Here is a 26,537-nt window from a genome sequence, read left to right as displayed (position 1 = left end):
AGAAGTGTTTCACCATTAGAAAGTTCTTCATAATCCTACTTACACTATGATGAGATGTGATCTACAATACAGCCCCGACTAGGTCTGATTGTTATTTGTCCAGGTGTTAGAACTTAAACAGAGGTTCCTGATGCTCTCCCTTCTTTTCCTATTTCTGGTGCTGGAACTCTCTCAGTCTATCGATCATAAAGAAGCCTCTCTCTGCTTCCTGAAAAGAGATTTAGGTCCCACCCACTACAAGGATGGAGATCTTATTATAGGGGGATTTTTTCCTTTAATGATATATACAATGTCCTTTCTCGAGCCATGGAAATATTTTCATATGCATCCTGAAAAAATTGTTGATACTTATCAGTAAGTTTTGTTTCTATTTTCATTTTAAGAAATGTTTTTGAGGGAGAAGGTGACGAGAAAGTAGCTTTTAAAGTATTTACATAGACAGAATCATTTCTTGTTCTATTTTCTCTCTTTCATGACTTTAATGTCTCAGTCTATTTCCTTTTCAAATCCCAATAAAGAAACAACTCCTCTCCCCTTGCACACACACAGCCATACATACATACTCTGACCCACAGAATAATAAACCAGAATCTATTGTATTTTTTGTTCTGTTTCTGGAAAGGTTGTCATGGAAGGAAGATTTGACAGCTCTCTCCCTTATGAAGTTCAAGTTCTATCTGTCTTGCCTGTCTTCATACTACTAACCACTGAAATTCTTGGAGAACTTAAATGCCAGATAAATGCTTTGAATATATCATTTATTCTCATTTCAGCGCCGTATGGATTCTATAAGAAAGGCATTACAAATGCCATTCAATATAGCTGCTTCATTATGCCTTGGGGTCCAAAATATATACAGAGATCCCCATATGTGTGTATGTGTGTGATTACATATGTGTGTATATATATAGTACATGATTGTGAATATATATAAATATTATACAATAACAAATATATGGTAGTTATGAGGCATATTTTACATACAACTACATATGAGGATATAGCTCTTAATGAATTTAATTATATATGATATAATTATATGTAACTCAATATTTACATATCTCTGAGTAAATGTGGTGCCGACTGGCATCATAGCAATAATTCACTCTATTAGAGTGCTGCCTAGTGCACTGAAAAGTTAACTGAGTTGCTGATGACTACACAGCTGCTATTTTTCAGACACGACTTCAGGTCAGGTTTTCCTCATTCTCAGTTCAATCTGTCTCTGTCTCTGTCGCTTTCATTCATTATTAAAGTTCAAGACTACAATTGTTTTATTTAAGCAGCTTAGTGTGCATTCATTATCAATATTTTATGCTTTTAATGTTAGGGTTTTTCACATAAAAAAGATAAAATTCTCTCATAATTTACCTCTACCAGGTTTCGATATTATTTTATTTTCATTTAAAAATGAATTGATCCTGATAACTTTCCATGACATAGGTGCTAGTAACACCCACGTTATACAGACGAGTCAAATTAGGCAAAAAGTAGTTGAGAAACTGTTTAATTTCACAAAATTAGTGTCTGAGATATTTTAATTCCAGTTTTCCTGAGTATAGGTTGAAAATTTTATCCTCTTTGCTATTTAGCTGCCCTGAATATTCGATTCTGATCATTCTTTTTTATTTATTCTCATTTTGTTGTAACTGTACACAATTTTATTTTTAATATTGTATTTATTACCCATCTTTTTAATTCAGTTAAATGAAAGTTTCTAAAGGTGATATCTGTTCCTACTTCAGTAAAGCTTCCTCTCAGTTCCTAAATTGAACTTTCTAAATCATACTTATATTACACACCTATTCTATGAACTCTTGTGTATGTTTCTTAGCTCCAGTATCAAATATACAATATGCCATCTAGATTTTAGAGTTCTTCATGACCCATCAGGTTGGTACCTTTCCTGTCCCCTTTGTCTTACTCCATTCTACATAGGCTCTGATCCCAGGTACACCAAGCCACTTGCTGGTCCTCACTCAAAACACTACTCCACTTCCCTACTGCCTTATTTTAACTGGCTGCTTCTCATCCCTGGAAAGCTCTTCTTTCTCATCCTCACATTCTGGATTCATTACATTCATTTCTTTCCTGCCTCAGCTAAACTCTACCCTTCTGCAGGAAGTCATTCCCTAACCAGCTTACTGCTAGTGGTATTTCTAAGTTATTATTTTCGAAGAACATTGTGTATATCTTCTTTTGTACACGGTATTTTGCATACTATGTTTCCCATTATACTGTGAGCTCCTTTGGGTCAGAAACCTTGCTTTCTTTGTTTTCATATTATTTCTTTTATGTCCCCGGAATTCAGCAGAATCTTTGGCCCATAAAAAACATGTACATATGTATGTGTATGTATGTATGTATGTATGTATATGTATATATGTATTCTATAAACATTCTATCTGTTTGTGTGGTTATCTACATATCAATCAATAGTGGTAGCTTCTTGAAGATTCTAAAAGGGTAAACATGATTTTTGCTGCTTTTCACTAGATAACTCTCTAATTTCCTTGGATGTTACTAAACCTAATAATCTCTGCCAAGAGAAACACATGACTGATATGTAGATAGCCACACAAACAGATAGAATGTTTATATAATACATATATATGTGTGTGTATGTATGTATACTTAGATATAAATATAAATACATACATGCACATACATACATACACATGAACACATGAACATAAATTCCTATGATAGTGAGATTACTAGAAGAGAGCAAAATCGTGATTGCATAATGACTTAAGAGTTAGCAAGGAAAATCACACTAAATTGCATGAACCACAGATGCTCAAATTAAAATGATTACTAGATATCATTTTTGTGAAAGAAGTAACCTCTGTGAAGAGAAAAGAATTTCCTGAGCTCTGACACTACTGGTCTCCATTGAGGTTCCAGGAAAAACACTACAGTCAAGTCCTGGCACTGGTGTTTGCTGTAGAGGAGATCAACAAGGACCCCAATCTGTTACCCAATATTACTCTAGGATTCCACATCTATAACACTTACCCCAGTGATGTCAGAACCCTGGAGAGCTCCTTAATGTGGCTGTCAGGACAAAGACTGGCTGTCCCAAATTACTACTGTGAGAAGCAGGGCAAATCCTTGGCTGTCATTGGAGGAGCCTATTCTGAATTATCAGTGCAAATGGCTTCCCTACTGGAGCTCTACAAGTTTCCACAGGTAAGAGTCATGAGGAAAAGAGCCCACATTGTCAGGAGAACATTGATGGCTGGGAGGGAGTAACATCAGGGACTTGATACTGGATATGTGACTTGGTAAGCATTGGGAAATCCTGTTTTCTGAAATTATTCTTCAGCTAGTGCTCAGAGTAATGAAGATGCAGAGGTAAGATATTGACGTGAGTGATCACCATTGCCCAATCTTTTGTTATCTCTGCCAGGATGTATTGATGTGTATAACTATCTTTCTATCTATCTATCTATCCCTTATTCTATTTCATTAATGTAAAATTACATTACAATTATATTATAATGATTACATTCATGTGAGCATTTATATATTACACATTTGTCTGTATAACTGTATATTTACATGTATATGAAAACATAAATTGGAATCTAGAAGGCCCAATGGATAACGAACGAGGCTTGGGATCAGGAACTCATCTCCATAAATTCAAATCTGGCCTCAGACACTTAGTAACTGTGTGACTTTGGCCAAGTCACTTGATCCTAGTTTCCTCGGTTCCTCATCAGTAAAATGAGCTGGAGAAAGTAAATCACAAACCATTCCAGTATCTTTGTCAGAAAAAACATTCAAAATGAGGTAATGAAAATTTGGACATGTCTGAAAAAAAAAATAATCAACAAAAAAAACATATACATTAATGTAATTCATTGTAACGTCATGCAACTGTAATGTATAAACATACATATGTGAGTATACATATGTGAGTATATCTATGCATATATGTGTGTATGTGTCTATGTGGCAATGTAATTCAGCCCAAACCAACGAGCACTTATGCAATTCCTTTCACATGGAAGTATTGTCCTCAATTGTGCTCAGTAATTCAGCTGGCAGGCAGAGGTGTCACAGGCAAAATTTTTAAAAAGCAGCCATCCCCAACTTAGACTTCTTTCTATCATATGAAATACTTTTAAATGTAATAGAAAAATCAGTTGAAACTGAGACAAATGTGAGATACAAAGAAAATGTTGGCTCACAAAATCTGTGAATCAAGAAAAGAAAACTCTGATTTTCTCCATGAAGGCAAGTTCCTTAGAAAATGTAGCATCTGGCATCTAGTCACAGGTGCCAGTTACTTCTTTAGAGATGTGATGTGCCTTCAAAAGTGGAGAGGGATACGATAACAGGCTGATAGGATGAGGGTCAGATTCCAGGAATGCTGATTGGTCTATGAAAACTCATGGCAAAAAAGATGTGGCATGTTGAGAAAACATAAAGATTCATCATGTGTTTTATGGTTTTATTTAGGTCATACTTCAATTTCAACAGGGATCATCTTTTGTTTTCCTCTTCAGATCACCTATGGCCCATTTGATTCCAGCCTGACTGACAAGGTCCATTTTCCAAGTGTTTATCAACTGGCAGCCAAGGATTCCACCCTTGCCCTGGGGATGGTTCGATTAATGGTGCATTTCAAGTGGACATGGGTGGGACTGGTTGCCACAGACAATATCAGAGGTGAAAGGTTTCTCTGCGATATAAAAGAAGAAATGGCCAGGAAGGGTGTCTGTGCGAACTTTATAGAGAAGATTCCTCCCAGTGAGAAATACACTGCTGATTCCCATCATTGTATCATGCAAAGAATTGATAGATCTTCTGCCAATGTAATTGTTATTTATGAGGATGACAATTCTCTAATGACATTGCAATATGTACCAGTACCTTATTTAATTGTAGGAAAAGTGTGGATTACTACCTCTAACGGGGATTTCACCATGATACCCCAAAAGGTGGGCGTTCAGAGTTTCAATAGAGCTCTGATATTTTCAGGTAAGAGAAAAGAGATTCCAAGTTTCAAACCTTTCCTGAGAACAGTTAACCCTGCCAAATACCCAGAAGATATTCTCCTTAAAAGATTTTGGAACTCAGTGTTTCAGTGTCCATATGACTTTAATAAGTCGGAGAGAGAGGATTGCCACCAAAATGCTTCTTTAGAGATGCTGCCTTTGGGGTATTTAGACGTGTCTATGTCTAGGTGGAGTTACAATATCTACAATGCTGCATATGCTGTGGCTTGGGCTCTCCACAACATACTCTTAACTAGATCAGAAATGGAACACCTGAGCGATGAAGGCAGCCTGGTTCTATATCCTTGGAAGGTAAGTTGCCATTTATACCAATGGAGAGTCCACAGGTCTAAACTTCTATCTGAATCATGTGATTGAAATAGCTACTATCTTGAGAAAGGAGGGAGTTAGTTATTCAGCTAAGTGACTTGTCAACTCTTTTGTCCTAAAAACCACACCTGTATTTTTTTCTGATTTAATGATGCCAGTATTGGCTCTTCCAGAGGTCACTATCAGTCACGATGAAAACTTTCTCTTCAAATCAGTGGGAGCTTAGGAGTTACATCAACAATAGATAATATGTCTTTCTTTCCACTTTCTAGAAGAAAGAGATCAACTGTAAAGTGAGCTATGTGTCTGAAAAGGGGTACTAAAGCCTGTAAATAAGCATTTTGTACTACTTTATACAAAATTGAGGACTGACAAAAGTCAGAGGACTCCCAACCTAGCTACTTCCCAGCCATAATATGTAGCATATACACCTTTAGAAAGTCCCATTGGTTTCACCAAACTGTCCAAAGGATTTCTGCCACAAACTCATCTTTGACACAATAATTCTTGACACATAGATGCAGGATAGATGCAACTGATGGGATTCAGAATAAACAAATGATTTGGAAAAACCTAGGTTAGGCAAGGTTAGCACATCAATGAGCTACAAGGTAATCTGTCCTTCCCCCTGTTTTTTTGTCCAGTTGGGTACATAGTGCTCAGTTCTGGTAATCATAAGTAAAGGTGAACATTTAGAAGTTGGAAGTTGTCAAGAGAAGTGTACCAAAAGAAAAGAAGGATCTTGAATTCATGACTTATGAGGTTCAGATGCATGAACTGGATATTTTCACTTGGGGAGGCAGTGTTACCCAGGAGGAGATGCTTGACGTTCAAGTAGTTGGATATCTATACTATCATGGAGGGTTAGAATTATCCCATTTGATGACAGAGGGCAGAACTGGGAGTCACAGTTAGAAGTTGAAAAGAGGACAATTTAGGTTTGAAATCAAGAGAAAACAACAATAAATAGATGAATAAATAAATGAATAACTGCAACAGCAACTTTGTGAAAATTAGATTTGGATAAAAACATAATGACCTTCCTCCTTAGATGATAAAATTTCTTTCTTGGTGGTCTGCAAGCAGAAGCTGGACAGTGATTTGTCGAGTGTTACATAGAGTGTTCCCTTCATATGTAGTATTACATGATGATCTATGTTGTCCCTTTCTACTTCCAAGTTTTCTAATTCAGTGTGGAAATGGAATCCTTTGACTGAAATGAAATAGTGTTGTTATTGTTATCATTATTATTATCAGTATAGTGACCTTTATTACTAACCATATTGAGCCTCATTTATTTCATTTGCAAAACATGCAAAAGTGTCCTGTGATTCATACCTCACAATTTGGTTTTGAGGTCAGTGCATTGGGAAAGTAAAACTGAAAGTGGTAATGGGTTTAGTGGCTATGGTGCTCTCTGATATTTGAAATAATTGAGAATGAGAGATGAATCAGCATTGGGGAAGGGCAAAACAAAAGAGTAGATGTTGAAAATGTTGGACCATTGAGCTTGACCTAATTACCTGGAGGGGAATTTTAAATAGGATTATCAAAGTGAAGAATAGGAATCATGTCTAAACTGAAAAGATCTCTAGCCAAGGTGGATTCCTGAACAAGAAGCAAACCATACAGTTCCTATATCCTGAGTTAAGCAAAATTCTGAAGTTCACACCAGAGTGAAGAAAGGTCCAAAATATCAAATAATAATCTACAATGAGTTCTTTCACCCCAGGCCTTTAGGGTAAAAACGCACTTAGGTCATAGGAAAATGGACTTCCAGCAAAGGGAGTCTCAGTGCAGTATACCATCCCACTGTGACCAGACACATTCCAAAGCAAGTTTAGAAAACAAAGAATTGTTTCCAGAAGCAACACGAGTGAAGAACTTCCATGAGAATACGCCAGTAGCAGAAAAAAACTACCACAGTCAGAAATCCCCCAAATTCTAGGTAATTATGGTGGACAGTGCTACAGGCCCACATATGGACAGCCTGGGTACAGTGACTTCAATGTCTCAAACAGGCTGCCCAAGATAACAGGGAAGGCCCTGGAGATTCAATGTTTTAACATCTAACACCCAAGGAAACCTCATTCTTGGAGGCCAATGTCAGTTCAGTAAAACAAAGAATCTGTGGTGGAGGGCAGGGTGGGAGCAGAGACAAGATGGTGGAGTAGAAAGATGAATCTACTCTAGTTCTCCCCCCATAGTCCATAAAATACCCTAAACAAATGACCCTAAACAAATTCTAGAGCAGCAGAAGTCACAAAATGACAGTGAAAGAGATTTCAAGCCCAAGACAGCCTGGAAGGCTAACAGGAAAGGCCTATCTCACCAGCTTCAGAACAGAGTGCAGCCCAGCATTGGCCACCTGGCACTACATGGACAGGACTGGAGCAGGCTTCAGGACACGGAATCACTGGTATCAGCTGTAGTTCCTAGATTTCTAAACACACAAACGTCAAAGGCAGCTTCAAAGGTCAGTAAAAACCTCTTTCACCTGGGTGAGAGGGGAGTGCTGCCAGCCCCATTACAGGACAACAGCAGCCACTGCAGCAGCAGCATCCAGTTTTGGAGCCCTCAGTCTAAAAACCCTGGAGAAATCGAGCAGCTTATGTGGGTCTGAGTTCTGAGTGGCATTCTAGGGTGAGGAGGAGCTCTGGCATGGTAGAGCTGATTGGGGCTGTGAAGAGGGAATCCTACTCACAGATCCTGGGCAAATAAGAATCCTTGTGGTTGCTCACAGACCAGAGCGCAGGTGAGGAGATGAGTAAGCTCCTCTCTCTTGATTGTGCCTCCTTGGAAGAACTGAGAACTGAGATCCCCAGAGTATATCCTTCACTTAACAAAGGACTCAAAAGGCAAGTAATTGCCTGGGAAAGTGCCCAAAAAAAGGAAAAAATAAAACTATAGAAGGTTACTTTCTTGGTGAACAGGTATTTTCTTCCATCCTTTTGGATGAGGAAGAACAAAACACATCATGAAAAGAAGACATCAAAGTCAAAGCTACATCCATTACCTCCAAAACAAACGTGCAATGAGGCATGAAGCAAAGCACAGCCCAGTACAGGTGCAGGGTGAAGCGCAGCCCAGAACAGGTGTGGAGTGGAGCGCAGCCCAGCATGGGCTGCTCTGTGGCAAGGACAGGACTGGAGTGGGCTTCAAAGCATCACACCACTGGCAGCAGCTGTGGGTCCCAGATTCCTCAACTCACAAATGCCACAGATAGTTTCAAAGGTCAATGAGAAAGCTATTTTACATGAGTGAAAAGGGAACACAGCAGTCTAGTCCTGGACCCAGGCAGTGGCAGCTTCCAGTGTTGGAGCCCTGGCCTAAAGAACCAGGGGGAATTGAGCAGCTGATCTGCATCTCAGACCTGAGTAGGGCCTCCAGGTGAGGAGGAGTGCTGGCTGGCATGGTGGAGCTGATGGAGTCTCTGGAGAGGGAATCCTGCTCACAGAGCAGAGCACAGACCAGGACAGGAATAAACTCCACTCCTGTGACTGAGTATTTACAGGTCCCCAGAGTATACCCTCCCCTTGACACAGAATGCAAAAGCCAATTAACTGATTGGGAAAATGGCCAAAAAGGGGGAAAGAATAAGACAATAGAAGGTTACTTTCTTGGTGAGCAGGTATTTACTTCCATCCTTTTGGAGGAGGAGGAACAATTTAGGTCTTCACAGGAAGACCTAAAAGTCAAGGCTTCTGCAAACAAAACGTCCAAATAGATCCAGGAGACATAATTTAAAAATTATTAGTCTACCTGAAAACCATGATTAAAAAAAAGCCTAGACATCATCTTCTAAGAAATTATCAAGAAAAACTGCCCTGATATTCTAGACCCCAAGGTCAACATAGAAATGGAAAGAATTCACCAATGACCTCCCAAAAGAGATCCCCAAAGGAAAATTCCTAGGAATATTGTAGCCAAATTCCAGAGTTCCCAGGGCAAGGAGAAAAATATTACAAACAGAGAGAAAGAAAAAATTCAAATATGGTGGAAATACAATCAGGATAACACAGAATTTATCATCATCTACACTAAGAGACTGAAAGGTTTGGTGTATGATATTCCAGAGATACAAGGAGCTAGGATTAAAACCAAGAATCACCTACCCAGAAAAACTGAGTATAATACTTTAAGGGAAAAAAGTAATTTCAATGAAATAAAGGACTTCCAATCATTTTTATTGAAAAGACCACAGCTGAATAGAAAATTTGACTTTGAAATACAAGGATCAAGAGAACCATGAAAAGGTAAACAGGAAACATAAACCTTAAGGAACTCATTAAATCTGAACTGTTTACATTCCTATAGAGAAAGATATTATTTGTAACTTATGAGGCCTTTTTAAGTATTACGCTAGTTAGAAGGTATTCATATATATGTATATATATATGTATATATGTAGGTGTGTATGGGTACGTATGCATGTGTGTATTATATATGTGTAGGTATGTATATGTACATGGATGTATGTGTGTATATATATATTATATATGGGGGCACAAGGTGAGCTGAATATGAAGGGAGAATAACTAAAAAAATTAAATTTACTTTCGAATGGGATGTACTAGGAGTAAGAGAAAGGGAGCAGTAGAATGTAGCAAATCATATCACATAAAAGAGGGAAGAAAGAGCTTTTACAATGGAAGGGAAGGAGGGGGAGATGAAAGGAAATAATTGAGCCTTCTTCTCATGGGATTTGGCTTAAGGAGGGAATACCACACACCCTATTGGATATGGAAATCTATTTTACCCCGGAGGAAGGCAAAGGGGGAGGGGATAGGAGAAGGAAGATAATTGAAGGGACAGCTAATTGGGGAAAGGGATATTCATAAGCAAACACTATTGTGGGAGGACAGGTCAAGAGAGAGAACTGAATAAATAAAGGGCAGGATGGGACAGAGGGAAATGTGGTTAGTCTTTTACAACGTAACTATTATGGAAGTGCTTTGCATTGTTACACATTTATGACCCATATAGAATTACTTGTTTTCTCAGTGAGGGTGGGAGGAAAGGGAGGGAGATAATATGGAAGTCAAAGCTTTAAGAATGAATGTTAAAAAATTGTTTTTGTATGCAACTGGCAATTAAGCTATTCAGGCAATTGAGTATAGAAATATATTTTGCCCCAAAAGAAAATAGAGGGGAAGGAGGATGGAAGAATTGTAGGTAACAGAAGTGAGAACAGACTGGAGCAAGGGGTGGGTGGGATGTATGCTGTCCTGGGGTGGGGGTGGGGAGAAATGGGAAGAAATTTTTGAATTCAAATTCTTATGGAAGTGAATGATAAGAACTGAAAAATAAATAAACTGTATATTAAAAAAAGATGTCAGGGTGAGACTAAGGAAGATTATATATCCTACTCAAAAGCCAAGCAGGGTTCAGATCCTGGCCTTTACCAAAAGGTTCAATTCAAGATCTAGAATTGAAGGTATGAATCAATCAAAAAAAACACATATACATATGTGTGTATCATGTGTATATAGGTAAATAAAAAACATGTAATGTTGGATGGATCTCACTAATATTTCAGAGTATCAGGAAAAAAAATTCATGTAAAAAATAGTTTATATTAAATATTGAAACGAACCAAAGATTCTAGAGTGCAGAGAATGCAATATATTCTGGGTGTGAAGGGTGATCATGGCAAAGAAATAGAGATGAGAGGTAGAATGTCTTATGCAAAGCAATGAAAGAACTCTTAGTCAGAAATGCAGAGTGTGAAAGTGGGAATAATGTACGATCACACTGAAAGTGCGGTTTTGGGTTGAGCTGTGAAAAATAAGCATGATTGTTAATATTTTATCCTAGAAGAGATAGAAACTACTTCAGGTGGCTTTTAAGAAACATGACATGTCCAAATAAACTAAAAAAAGATCCATTTGGTAGCAGTGTGTAAGAGAGACTAGAGTTATCAGAAACTGAGACAGGGAAATCAACGAGGAAACTGGATATATTCATCATTTACATTTATATTTCAATCCCCTATGATGAATGTGACATCTCTTTTTCGTGTAATTTCCATAAGGTATAGGCTTTCACATAGAATTGAGTAACTTTGGCCTCTTTGACATCAGTGATTGGAACACTCACTTGTATCACTACAAAAGACTGCCTTTTTATATCCCAGTACTCCTTTTCTCACTCTTTTATTGAGTTTCAGGGCTTCTCCACTATTTCTATTGGATTCTTACCCACAATAATATATGTAATAATCACTTGTATTAAATTCATCTGTTTCATCTATTTAAGTTCACTTACACTCAAGATGCTTATATTTGAACTTTCCATCTTCTGCTTGACCACATCCAGCTTATTTTGTTTCCTGAGCAAAGTGACTTCCTGAGAGTCACACAACTCATGAGTATCTAAGGCAAGATGTGAACTCAGGAAGATTAGTCTTGCTGACTTTGGGTCTGGCATTCTATCCACTGCACCAAGTAGATATCTGTTTGGAGAAAATAGCAATAAAAAGGGTCACTCTACTCTCCAAGACTGGAAAAAAATGAGGAGAGAGTGGAGCATGATGTCAAAGGTTTTCAAGTAAAGCTAGACATTACAGGAAATCTAGCCCCAGATTTGAAATCAGGAAGACCCAAATTTAAATCCTTCCTCAGAAACTTGGTAGCTGGGCAAACATGGGTAAATCATTTCAGTTTTGAACACTCACCCTCTCAAAATATGTGAAATAATGTTGTTTAAATGGATGGTCTGCGAGGGTTTTCCACATATATACCTATGACATTTTGATTCTATTAGAAGAAAGCTTTCACATTTTATACATTCAACATTCTTAGTATAGAGTTGAGGTTTTGAGAATTAAAGGCTTCTGTTGATACTTTGAATGTTTATATGCAGTTTGTTAATATCAATTTATAATGTACTCAGTACTGCAGTTTGTGTGACTGCCTGCAGCTCTGATTAGCAGCAGAGTTGGATTTAAGAATGTTTATGGTGTGAATATTCCATAGATAGGGATTTCAGGAGATGAATACCAATTACAGAAGTGACCAAAGGATTTGAGAGCATAAAATGATATAAAGTTGAAAAGACCAACAACGGAGGCAAGAATTAGAACTCAAGAAAGTAAAATACTCACCACAGCTCTAATATCTTGAAAAGGTACTGAGGGATGAAGCAATGAGAAGTTCCTCTAAAGGCGATGTTTAAAAAAGTTTTAAGGTGAGGCATGGTAAGAAATCAACCAGGAGAAAGTTTTGATCAAATAAAGGAACTGAAAAGGTTTACATAAGGAAGCAGAATTCTTGGGGGTTTCATAAAAGTGAGATGAAGATTATGATTATCCCTATGTTTGACTAAGGACCAGGAAAAAATTCTTGACAATACAACTTTTTGGTGCCACTTCGTTGAGAAATCACTCTAGTTCTCTTCCCATTCAGCTGCACCCCTTTCTTAGAAACATCCAGTTTAACAACAGTGCTGGTGACCAGGTGTTCATGGATGAGAAAAGGATCCCCATGGAAAACTATGATATTACAAATTTTGCAGACTTTCAAAATGGCACACAAGTGCTGGTAAAAGTGGGAGAATTTATGTCTCATGCTCCCTTTGGTGAAGATTTTTCCATCCGTGAGAGGGTCATAATGTGGAATGAATTTTATACAAAGGTTAGTAGTAAACATGCATGGTGGTTTTTTCAGAGGGTGTAGATTTGTATCTATGTGTTTATTAATGTTTATTAATAGTTTATTAATAGGAATTAGGAATAGTTTTTTAATGGGAATATTGGTTTTCCCATTTGTTTCCTTCTAGGTGATACATATTATTTAATGTTTTACGTTTGCCTAATTATATGTATAATTTTAACATTCATTTTTCAAATTTTGAGTTCTATATTCTCTATTCTCTTTCAAAATTTTAATCCTGCTGCATTGAGAAGTCAAGTAATTTTATGGAGATTATACATGTGCAGCTGGCCAAAGTGTGTTTCCATGTTAGTCATATTGTGAAAGAAAATATGGACAAAAAATCTAAGAAAAATAAACAAAAAGCGTTCCTCAATATGCTTTCAAACTCCATCAGTTTTTTCTCTGGAAATAGATAGCATTTTTCTTCATAACTGCTTCAGAATATTCTTGAATCATGATATTGCTGAGAATATCTAAGTCATTCACTGTTGATAATCATACAATATTTCTGGTACTGTGTTGTACTGTATTGTTACTGTACTGGATACAATTTTCTCTAGGTTATGCTCACTTCACTCTGCATCAGTTCATATTAGCCTTTGCTGGGGGTTTTTTAAAATTTTTTGCAGTATCTTGCTCATTATTTCTTATAGCAAAATAGTATTCCATTGCAATCACATGCAACACTTTGTTCAGTCATTCTCCAATTGATGTACATTTTCTAAATTTCCACCTCTTTGCCATCGCAAAATGAGCTACTGCAAAATATTTTAGTACATATAGACCATTTCCCTTTTTGTTTTTAATTTCTTTTGGATACAGACCTAGTAGTGGTTTCGATTGGTCAAAGTTTATACACGATTTTATAATCCTTTGGGCATAGTTCCAGACTGCTCTCCTGAATAGTGTGATCAGTATACAACTTCACAAAGAGTACTTTAGTGAAATGGAAGACTTTGAAACGTTTCTGATGAACAGATCAGAACTGAATTGAAAGTTTGACTTTCAAATACAAAATTCAAGAGAAACATGAAAAGGAAAACAGGAAAGAGAAATCACAAGGAACTCAACAAATTTAAAGTATTTACATTTCTACATGGAAAGATGATTCTTGTAACTCATAAGAACTTTTTCATTATTTGTGTAGTTAAAGTATTATACACAGAGTATAGAGTGTAATTTGAACATGAGGGAATGATTATCTAAAAAATAAAATAAAATTAAGGGTGAGAAAGAGGAATGCAACATGACAAAGGGAAAGGGAGAGGTAGAATGAGGTAAAATTGCCTATTATCTCCTCCAATAGTTTTCATTTTCCTTTTCTGTCATATTAGCCAATTTGATAGGTGTGGATGGTAGCTCAGACTTGTTTTAATTTGCATTTCTCTAATCAACAGTGTTTTAAAGCATTTTATATGATTATAGATAGCTTTGATTACTTCATCTGAATATTGTTGTTGATATTTTTTGACCATTTAGCAATTTAGGAATGATTCTTATTTCTATAATTTCACTCACTTCTCTATTTATTCAAGAATGAGGTTTTTATCAAGAAAGACTTGCTGTAATTTTTTCACAATTATGATTGCTATGTATTTCTCTCCATATAATTCACCCCTGCACTTACCCTACTCTCTTCTTATACCCTGTCTATCCTCAAAAGTATTTTCCTTCTCACTTGAACCCCCCACCATGTGCTCTCCCTTCTAATAGCCTTTGTTTCTTTTATCTCCTTCCGCTCCTACTTTCCTTTATGTAAGATAGATTTCTATACTCAACTCTTTGTGGATATTATTCCATCTTGAGCCAATCCTGATAAATGTAAGTTTTATCTGCTTTGCACATCACCTTCACGTACTCCTGTTCCCTCCCCTCCATTGTAAATTCTCTTTTGCTCCTCTTTTAAATCAGACAGTTTACCAATTCTACTTCTCATTTTCCCATTCTCCCACTAATTCCTATTTCTCGCCCCTTAATTTTGTTTTATTTTTAGATGATCATTCCATCACATTCAACGCTGCCCTCTGTCTATATATACTATGTCTAACTATACTAATAATGAGAAAGTTCTTAAGAGTTATAAGTATCATCTTCCCATGTAGGAATGCAAACATTTCAACTTTGTTGAATTCCTTATGGTTTTTCTTTCTTATTTCCCTTTGTATGTTTCTCTGTTATCATGTATTTGCAAGTAAAATTTTCTAATCAGCTCTGATGTTCTCTATTTCCCTGAAAGTTCATTTTTCCCTTCAGGATTATAATGGTTTTCTGGGTAAGGCATTGTTGGTTGTAACTCTTGCTCTTTTGTTCTCTGGAATGAATGACTGATTCTCACAGATTGGACAAACTTTTAAGTATGTTTGTGAATTTCTGTTCATTTTATTTTTACTTACTGTTTCTTTCCCAGTCTCTCTTTTTACCTTATTCCTCTTACATTATATTTTGCCCTTACCCTGGTATTCCTTATTTTCTCCTTCCCTCTAAATTTCTCATTTATCTTCTCCTGCACCCTCCTAATCTTATTCTTTACACCCTCTTTAACTCCCTCCTTCAACTGTCTCCCAATTTTCTCATCTCTCTGAGAGTTGGGAAGACTTCTTTATGTATATCATATGTACATTTATATATGTGTATATATATATATGTAATTCATATATTTTATATATCTATATATGTGAATGTGTGTATATATAAATATATGTGTGTATGTATATGTGTATTTCTTAATCTCTTATAATTTCATTGACTTCCTCTGGCCCAACTCTGATTTTCAAGGAGTTGAAATTCCAAGCCCTTAAATCCTTTAATGTAAAAACTGATATACTTTGTGCTATGCTCACTGTCAATTTGAGTTGTTTCTTACTGGTTACTTAAAATACTTTCTCCTTGTGTTATGGGATTTGTCTATCATAGTCTGAAGAATTTACATTTTGCTATCTCTTTCAGGAGATGGTTGAGTGATTCCTTCCATTTCTATTTTACCTTCTGCTTCTAGAATACCAAAGCAGTTGTCCATGCTTTTTTCTTGAAAAAATGATTTCTTTTAGATATTGCCTTTCAAATAGTCCAATAATTCTCAAATTATCTCCCCTGGAAGTATTTTTCAAGTCAGTTTTTTTTTCCAATGAGGCATTTACATTTTCTCATATGTTTTTAATTTTTTTTATTTTTCCATTGTTCCTTGATGTCACATGAAATCATTAGATTTCATTTGGCCAAATCTAACTTTTGAAGAATTACTTTTTAAAGTAAGCATTTTCACCTCCTTTTATATTTAGCTAATTCTACCTTTTAAGGAGTCATTCGTTTCAATGAATTTTTAAATATCTTTTTCCATTTGGACAATTCTGGGTTTTTTGTTATTTTTTTTTTTGATTTGTGGAATAAAACCATTTACATAGGATTAGTTCAATTAAAAAGATGATTTTCCATGAAACTAGAAATCTATTGTGAAAAATTTGATATTCCTTTCAAATATACAATAAAATTATAGTTTAGATTATTTTCATTTTTTCTTTCTTCCCCACACCCACTACCCTAGAGATGATTAGTATTAGACACAAACCGATATTATAAATGTAAAATTATTACATATATGTTTCTATTAATTTGTTCTTTCTTTGGCTGCATGTAGCATCTTCCTTCATATGTGCTTTATTTTTGCTTTGAGTATTAATAACAAACAAAATAACTTATTCTCTCAGTCATTCTTCAAGCATTGCTGTTACTGTATAAAATGTTCCCTTGGTTCTGCAAATTTCACTCTTCATTATTTCATGAAAGTCTTCATAAAAGTTTTTTCTACAATCATTGAGCTCATTTTTTTTTAGCATAGCAATATTCCATCACATATATTACAGTAATTACCCAATTGATGGGAATCCCTGAAATATCTAGTTCTTTACCTCCCCAAAAAGAGCTGTTATAAGGAGAGCATGGAAGCTGCCTTGAAACTAAACATTAAAAAACTGAGACTATCGCAAGTAGTTCCATCTATTCCTGGCAATCATTGGAGGAGAAATGGTAGCAGTGCCAGATTTTATATTCTTGGGCTTAAGCAACACCCGCAGATGGCAACTGCAGTTATGAAATTAAAAGATATCTGCTCTATGACAAAATAAGCTGTGACAAATCTTGACAAGATACTAAAATGGAGACATCTTGTCTTGTGGATAAGGTCTGTATGTTTCTTTTGTTACCAAGATAATGCTATGAGCATTGAACTCCAAGAAAAGCTGAGATTCAAAGAATAAACACTTTCAAATTTCTGTGCTAGAAATAACTTTTGAGTTTCCATTGCTCAGCAAGTAGATTAAATCAGCCAATACTTGAAGAAATTTAGACCATTTGGGGCACGTAAAGAACAGAGAGGCTTCATTGGAAATGACTGTGATGTTGGGAAAGGTTGAAGGCAAAGAGCAAAGAGATTTCAGAAGATGAGATGGATAGAATGTAGCATGGAAGCAACAAACACGAGTTTCGACACACTTAGCTAGGCAGTGAAGGATAAAAGGGCATGCCATGCTGTGGTCCATAGGGTCATGAAGAGTCAGAAATGAAAAAACACTTCTCATACACCCTTCACAAACTGGAACATGTCTTTGTCACCAGTCCACTTTTGCCACTGGTGAATTACATTTGTTGCCTCCGTTTTCAGGATACACTATTGTTAAGATGATAAGCTTTGCTCTGAGGACTGTTTTAGCTGTATCCTAGGAATATAGCAAGTCAGTTAGCATTGTAGATAGAGTGTTGAACATGGAGACAGGATGACCTGATTTCATTTTTTTTGCCTCAGATACTTAATAGTTGTATGGCCATCATCACTTAGTGGTCTCTGCCTCTTAAACTCTGTCAGCTCCATCATCTCAGAAATGCAAATAATAACAATAGCATCTATCTCTCAAGCTTGTGAGTGTCAAATGAGTTAATATTTCAACAGCATCAGGCAAATTTAAAAGGCCATATTAAAGGTCACTAAAATTAGTATTTTAAAAGGAATCTATTTGACCCTGGTCTGTTTGTTTCTTGACAAAAGATGTCCCTTATTTATTCCTAGTTATATATGGCCACTTTCGCAGGAGACACCTTCCACAAATCCCCAGTTCTTCTGTCACCTGTAGGAAATATTTCAGGGCAATTCCTTAGTCAGAAAGAAAAAGAATTCTGTACTAACATAATTAGATATATATATATGTATATATATGTGTGTGTGTGTGTGTGTATAATTATATAGACAAATATGTGTGTATCATGTGTACATAGTTTAAGTGGAAATTTATTTAGAAATTATTGATTGCTTATCAACTGAATCCCTTTGTCTTTTTTCCCCAAAAGTAGAACAGTATCTCATTCATTTAATGTTTTCTAGAATTTCGTGCTTTATCATTTATCTATTAGGTAATGAAGACATGCATGTTGACTGATCAATTGATTGATGGAATGTCTTGAAACATGGACTAGTTGATTTCTGCTAATCTTAAAAAATTAGACAAAAAAATGAGGTAGCTAGGTGGTGCAATGAATAGAGCACCAGCCCTGGAGTTAATCAGATCTCAGTTTCCATCCACTCTGACACACTTACAAGCTTTGTGACCCCGAGCAAGTCACTTAACCTCAATTGCCCTTAAAATATTTTAAAATCAAAGAAATCTCTTAATGGTCCTTTTTAAAAATAAGTTTAAAATCTACATTTTTGACCTTACAACATCCCTAACTACCAAATGGTTTTGCACCTTCTAGACTGAATGAGAAGCCCCTTCAAAGAAATTCCTCCTTTTCAGACTCCCTGTTCTGTGTGCAGTGAAAGCTGTGGCCCTGGATATCAGAAATTGGCCAGAAAGGGAGAATCCATCTGCTGTTTTGACTGTATTCCCTGCCCAGAGGGGGAGATTTCCAACCAGACTGGTAAATATGTGCAGAGAGATGAGTTCCATTCCATTACTTTGCAAGAAAGAGTCCTGCTGATAGGGGAGAGGGAACAGAATTGGCACGGACTGAGAAGACCATGTATAATTCTGTAGAAGCCATTCACTTGAAATACATGTATGGACATTAGTGGAAAAATGCTAGAGATGGGGACAACCAAACTGGGAGCACAATGTGGCCATTGTCAATGCAATATTAGAAAAGGGAATTTGGAAGTAGCAGAAGATGACTGCCTTGCTATGTTGGTTTGTGGTTGTGATTCTCAGGTACAGACTTAGGGGAAAGGTTAAAAAAAAGTAACATGAAAAATAAGGAGCATATGTATGTGCTGAATATTATACCTAAACAACAGAAAACAGCAATAATTGCTCATAAAACTGTGTTAAGAGGGTATTAAAGCTCCTTTTTAAGGATGAAAATACCTTTGGGGGTAATATTTATTGATCTTTTATTATACAATATCCAAGTTTTTCCCATTATTCATCCCATTCTTTCCTCCCAGAGAGCCATGCCATATAATCACAATAATTTTTAAAGGAAAAAAAAGAATGAGTAAAGGAAAATCAGCAAAATAGATCAATACTTCAAAAAAAGCTTAAAATATGGGCAATGTTATGGATGTTTGGGCCTCCTACCTCTGCCAAAAAGAGGTTACGGATGTCTTTTGATATTTTACATTTACTTGCAAAGTCTCTGTACCTTGATACATGGTCCCTTTTTTTAAGTTCCACGTATTCCTGGGAAATGTGCATATTTTAGCATACTTATTTGAAATATCTTATCTTTTTATTCTAGTTTATCCAGTAATTTGTTCAAACCTTTACCCACTGTTCAATATTCTATTAGATTTTTCCAAAGTAGAGAGAATGATATAAAAATCGACAACTATTTTTGTCTTACTCTCTCTTCTTCAAATTCAGGTCATTTTCCTTCATGATTTTAGATGTGAAGGCATTTATTCCATAGATACTGAGTATTAATATTGCTGTGTTGTTCTTTTCAGGGCAATGTAGCTTCTGCACTCATAAAATATTTAAGGTTGCCTATTTCCATTCATTTTATAAAAATGGTTTAAAATACTATATATTTAAAATTTATTTGGTGCATAATTTTTCCAGGTCTTCATTGTTATTACGTGTGTGTATTTTCTTAAGTGTGTTTCTTTTAAGAAACAGAGCAGGTTTCTTTCCTCATCCAACATTTCACTTTTTCTTTTTCTAAACAATAATCTAAACAATTAAGCTAATTTAATTACTTTGTAATCTAATAGATTACAATATATGATGAGTTATATGATGTAACGTGATACAATCCAATGTGATATGCTATGATATAATAGACAACTAGCTGGCACAGTGGATAAAGTTCCAGGCTTGGAGTCAGGAAGACCTGAGTTCAAATATGACCTCAGACACTTACTATGTATGTGACCCTGGGCTAGTCACTTACCTCTGCTCATTTCCTCATCTCTAAAATGAACTGGACAAGGAAATGGCAAACTCTGGTATCTTTGCCCAAAAACATCAAACAAACAATCAAGCAAACATCAAACTCAAATGGTGTCATGGAGAGTTATATACACTTCTAATGAATCAAGAATAATAATATGATATAATCATGATAATAAGTTTGATCTCCCTATTCTAAATCAAATTACTCAGTTCATTGTGTTTTGATGGATTTCAGTGATTGTATTACTGAACTAAGCAAAATGGGATGAAGTTTAAATTTGTCATGCATGTTAACACTGTCAAGAGGAGAATTAGAATTATAAATAGCTTTCATATTAATAATATTGATGTTATGTATTAACTAAATCATTGTAGGTTATCACATAAAATCATGACTGTCTGCTATAAAGAATCATATTTCATTAATCCTGGAGCTTGGCATAGCAACATCAATATCCTTTACCCCTATAGATCATGATCAGTGCTACTTGGTGGCATTTCCTCTTGTCCACCACTTCTTTAACTCCTAAGATCCTGCTGACCAAATCATCAGGTATTTGCCTTTTTTGAAAACTCCATGTAGGTAGCAGGTAGACTGCCTTTACTGGGAAAAGCCTGCAGCTAATGACTCAAAAGTCAGTTAGCAAGGTGATTATGATTGATGGATTTGTGGCTCAGCCAATTATAAAATTTTCCCCATTTCTGATGTTAACCAATCATGAAATTATACTGCCTGATTCTATTTAGTTCTCTCCCAAATGTATCAAAGTAACCAGCACCTTAGGGGAGGGGTCTATGATTGGAGGAGGATTTTGGACGCAATAAATTAGGAACTCCCAGATTTCCTAATAAATTGAAAATGCTTTATAAGACTTACTCTCTTTTGTTGCACCTTGGATAGGGATTTGAGGATCAAGTAATATTATGTGACCTAATGTGATAGAACACGGTATGATAATTGCATAAGATATTATATGTTATGAGAAGAAATGCAGCGATGTGATATGATATACAATTATGCAATGTGATATAATTTAGTGTGATATAATGCAATGCAATGTTGTGTGACAGAATATAGCACAATATTAATATAACAGGATAATTTAATACAATACTGTATAATGTAGTGTAAAGTAATATAAAAACATATTTTAATCTATAAAGTTATGAGAATTCATGGTTATATTTTCATTCACCTGTTTCTAATACTGTTTTCTTTTATATCATTGTTGTCTTACTTTTGTTATTTGCTTCTTTGTTGTTGCTTAGCTGCTTAGTTTTCTTCAAGTCGTCATGACCCTAATTGGGGTTTTATTGGAAAAAATTCTGAAGTGGTTTGTTACTTCCTTTTCCAACTCATTTTATAGATGAGAAAACTGAGGTAAACAGGGTTAAGTGACTTGCACAGGTTCATACAGATGCTAAGTATTTGTAGGTAGATTGGAACTCAGGTCCTTCTGACTGCAGGGCCAACACTCTACCAAGAATTAGGATTTCTTTCTTTTTTGCTGCTCTTTAAAAATGGTAATTGGTCTATCAGTTATTTTTGCTTAAATGAGTTGAGGCAGTCTTGTTCCCATAATCTCCCTTCCATTCCCTTTCAAACACCTCTTTTGTCACCCTTTACCACAATTTGGGAGTTTGTTCATTAATTCATTTGTCCTTCTCCCATTTATTTAGATATGCAAATTTTCCCTCTTTGTTTCTCTTATTCTATTGTCTTAAGTAAAATCCACTTTATTCTTATTTCCTTTAACTCATTATTTATTTTTTAGACTTTTATTTTGCTAAAAAAGAAAAAAGATTTTCCTCGTATTTTGTTCTTGAATTTTTTTCTACTTCCCTCTACTCTAAATTTTCATTTACTGATTTAAGGTAGTTTTGCTTACTTATCCTTTTTCTACTCTCTGCATTCTTCAGGAAAATAAAACTTCTGCTGTTGTTTCCCTGTAGATCTTAGCCCTCTGTTCTTTTCCTTTTTTCATGAATCACTCTTAAAGTTATCAACTACTTCAAGATAAGAAATATACTGATATCATAGGTTATGTAATAGGAAATATAGTGGAATATGCTGAATCTATTATTATATACTTTGGCTTTACTTCCTGCCATTCTAATGATCTTTTTCTTTCTTATTTTGCCATGATGACAATCATGGTGATGAGGGGAGGGGGGGAGGCAGGACTGAGGGGAAGGAGAAGTAGAAGGAGGAAAATGGTGATGGTGGTGATGCTACTGAAAAATAGTTACAATATAATGATAAGAATGAAAATAGTTTCTTCATGGTAAGATATTACCCACAAGTTACAGAAAATAGCTTTGAGATGACAGTCAGAAGACATTAAGAGAAAAGTTAGAGTCTTTAATAAAAGTTCTCAGTTTATGATATTAGTATAGTTGCTTTCCTTTCTATTTGATGGTCATTCTCCTTGTTGATTCTAGAATTTGCTGACTGTCATGAGAATTTGACAATTTAACCACTATTAATCTTTAGTTTGCATCATTGAATGTGTTTTTACTTTTTTGTTTTATTTTCTTTGCCAAGACTTGTGGATATTTTTAATTTTCAATTTATTTTCTGCTTTCTGATACACTGCATAATTTCTTATTATGTTATTCAGTTTTTGGTCTGTCATATTCTTCTGTAAGACCTATCATCAAAAATTACATTTCCACATTTTAATTTGATTTTTTCACAAGTTGATTAATTTATTTTTTTCAGTTTTCAACAATCGCTTCGATAAGTTTTATTTTTTCTCCCATTCCCTCTCCACTCCTTTCCCAAGAAGGCATGCAATCTCTTATAGAATCTACACATGCAATCATATTATACACATTTTCACATTAGTCATGTTACATATCAGAATTAAAACGAATGGGAGAAACCATTAGAAAAACAAAAGAGAAAATAGTCTGCTTCATTCTGTGTTCTGACTTCATACCTCTTTCTCTGGGTGTCCGCATTTAATTTTGAAATCAGTATCTCTTGATTATATCGAGATTGTGTTTTCTACTGATACTATTTCATTTCCTCAAAAAGGTCCTTAATCCTCTGCATTTATGTCTGATCAGTTTTTTCCATTTGAGGTTTCAGTGAAATATGTCATTTTTATGTTTTCTAAGCTACCAATTACTTCAGTCATTAAGAACATAAATTCTACTTTTATGATTCTTATTTATCCCTTGATTTTAAAATATCTTCCTATGGTCAAAAGTCAGTGTCGTCTGGCTCATAAGATATTAATATATTTTTTCTTGGAATATTTATTTGGTGATATTGAACTCAGTTGTGTGGATATCATCTTTTGTTATTTATCATGTGTTTTTTGTTGTTTTATATGTTTATTCTTCAGCATTTTAACCGAGTTTTCTTCATCCTGAGATTTTTGGTTGGTTCAGGCTGTTCTCATGTTCTCCTATCACTCACTTTGCGACTCTTTCCCATTTTGTTGTGAATCACTTAATAGTTGGACCTTAAAGTGACTCTCTCCTCTTAGACTAGGGAATTCATTTTTCACCAGCCTCAGTCTCTACCTTAAGGAACTTTTGGGAAAGGAAGAACAGAACTTGACACAGATAAATTCTCTTTCTTTCACATTTATGGATGCAACTTTCAGGTCCTCAGGACACCACATATGCTGAAAAATGACAGGCTATTTCCCTATCAGAGTTCCCTCTCTTCTTTATTTCCCTTGATGACCATTACTGAATGTGAGTAAGGATGCTACCATCACAGATAGAGAAAATCTTTGCTGTCTTGTAAGACAACTCCCTCTTCTCTAGGTTTGTACATTGTTTAAGTTGTGGAGTTGAGAGGGCAGAGAGCTTAGTTCTATGGTGTACCACATCAAAAAAATGGAGGGAGGAATTCAGGGGTAGAGCAAAAATAGTTGATTAAGAGGCAGCAATCCAGCTGAACTCTACTGACTAAGAAAATCACTAATGTTATCTATGTTGTATTATAGTTGCTTTTAATTTTACTCAATATTTCCCAGTTACATATTCTTCTGTTCACACTTCATTCAGGAGATTTTCATGTCTCTCAGACCCTTTGATTTACAGCAGGAAGAGAGAGTACATAACTACCTCTTGTGCATAATTATTATTTTTGAAAAGTTTTAAAGAGTTAGACAACATATCTAGTTCTTCTTCTTGATGATCATATGATCCAGATGCCTTACACAGTCTCAATATAAGGTTTAAGACATGTATGTCATTAGAAGGGTGATTATTCCCAGAAAAGGCATTGGAAACACCCTTGCAATAAAGCATACTTGTAGCAAATTCTCATTATAACAATTTATCTTTCCTACTTTTCTTCTAAGGAATATTCTAACAATAAAATTTCCCCACCAGCTGTTATTTTGTTTCTTTTTGACGTGCACTATCTTTCTGTCTTCCTAGCCACCTACTCTATTTGTGAATTCCTTCCAGGCACTTCACTTGTATCCAAATGGTCCATGTTCGTTACTCTCTCAGTTTGACTTATGACTCCATAGGATCTGACACCATACCACCAAGAAGGGAAACTTGTTCCCTTTCCTTTGCCCCTACATCAACCACTACTTTGAGCTGCCTTTTGTGTGTTGTGTTTCTCCATTAAAATATCACACCATGAAACGAAGCATTGTCATTCAGTTGAGAGTATACGTGTGCCCAGAGTTTAACACAGTGCCTCTCTGGTAAGTGCTAACGGTTATTTTCTGTGTGACATCAGAACATGATTATTTCAAGTGAAATTATTGTTATCAGAACTATGAAATAAATTTATCTGTGAGAATACTTAAAAAACTGAACTCTTTAAGAACTGGAAAGACGAAAGTGTCTGAAATATTAACGACAATATATTGGAGATATTCAACGTGTGAAAGTATGGTGTAATTTCTTAGAACTGGAGAGGATGATGGGAGACCCTTTGTATTCAAGAACTTGAGCTTGAGGAATTCTATTACCCTTTGCCTGGCATAATGAAGATTGGCTGAACTTGAAATATTGAGAATGTTTTCATCCTCCACAGATATGGACAAATGCATCACATGTCCTGAAGATGAATATGCAAACACAGAAAGAAATCATTGCCTTCAGAAAACTGTGACCTATCTGGCCTATGATGAAACCCTGGGCATGACTCTGGCCTGCACAGCTCTGCTCTTCTGTGTCCTGACTGTTATGATCATTAGAATCTTTGTCAAGCATCAGAACACTCCCATAGTGAAAGCCAATAATCGAACTCTCAGCTATATCTTGCTCCTCTCTCTAAGCCAATGCTTTCTGTCTTCATTGCTCTTCATTGGTAAGCCGACCTCAGTCACATGTCTCCTTCAACAGACAATATTTGGCATCACATTCACCATGGCCATCTCCTCCATTTTGGCTAAAACAATCACCGTAGTTCTAGCTTTCAAAGCCACAACACCAGGGAGCAGGAGCAGAAAATGGGTGGGATCCAGAACACCCATTTCCATTATTATTATCTGCTGCCTGATCCAAATGATTCTCTGTGGTATCTGGCTGCTGCTCTCTCCCCCATTCCCAGATACAGACCGACACTCTGAACCAGAACACATCATCCTTCAGTGTAATGAAGGCTCTCTCCTTGCTTTCTACTTTGTCCTTGGTTACATGGGATTTTTGGCTTTGGGGAGCTTCACTGTGGCTTTTTTGGCTAGACAGTTGCCTGATACCTTCAATGAAACCAAGTTTATCACCTTCAGTATGCTGATATTCTGCAGTGTCTGGGTCTCCTTCCTCCCCACATACCAGAGCACAAAGGGGAGAACTATGGTAGCTGTGGAAGTCTTCTCCATCTTAAGTTCTAGTGCTGGATTACTGGGCTGTATCTTCTTTCCCAAGTGCTACGTGATAATTCTGAGGCCACAATGGAACACCGTGGAATGGATCAATCATAAATCCTATGCCAGAGGAAGGCATCATTCTAAAGTGTTCCCTCATGCCTCTTAGCAATGTTACGGAATGCCCCCAAAAAATTACTTAAATCATACTTGATGTTAAATATAGATTCACACCTGGGTCTCTATTATCTCCTCATCTCACAAAGCCTTTTGTTACTCTTCTACACCAACTCGTCATGTGATGTGTTATGAGTAAGAGTTTAGTATGACTCTTCAATCACCTAGGCTTGAATTCAGGCTCTATAGTTACAT

The 26,537-nt window shown here is 35.9% G+C and overlaps 1 protein-coding gene across 1 annotated transcript; it reads left to right on the top strand.

Annotated features, from left to right (window-relative positions):
* Positions 1-71: 71 nt before the first annotated feature.
* Positions 72-26,334, top strand: LOC140508354 (vomeronasal type-2 receptor 26-like). The gene is made up of 6 exons (XM_072616202.1): positions 72-354; positions 2,901-3,192; positions 4,518-5,321; positions 12,746-12,973; positions 18,778-18,901; positions 25,391-26,334. Exons 1-6 carry the CDS (start codon positions 131-133, stop codon positions 26,332-26,334), a joined length of 2,616 nt encoding a protein of 871 aa, XP_072472303.1. The 5' UTR covers positions 72-130.
* The last annotated feature ends 203 nt before the right edge of the window (positions 26,335-26,537 follow it).

This window comes from Notamacropus eugenii, chromosome 5, assembly GCF_028372415.1.
Source record: "Notamacropus eugenii isolate mMacEug1 chromosome 5, mMacEug1.pri_v2, whole genome shotgun sequence".
NCBI lineage: Eukaryota > Metazoa > Chordata > Mammalia > Diprotodontia > Macropodidae > Notamacropus > Notamacropus eugenii.
The sequence above is the reverse complement of the archived record's forward strand: the minus strand, read 5'-3'. Positions and strand labels throughout refer to the sequence as shown.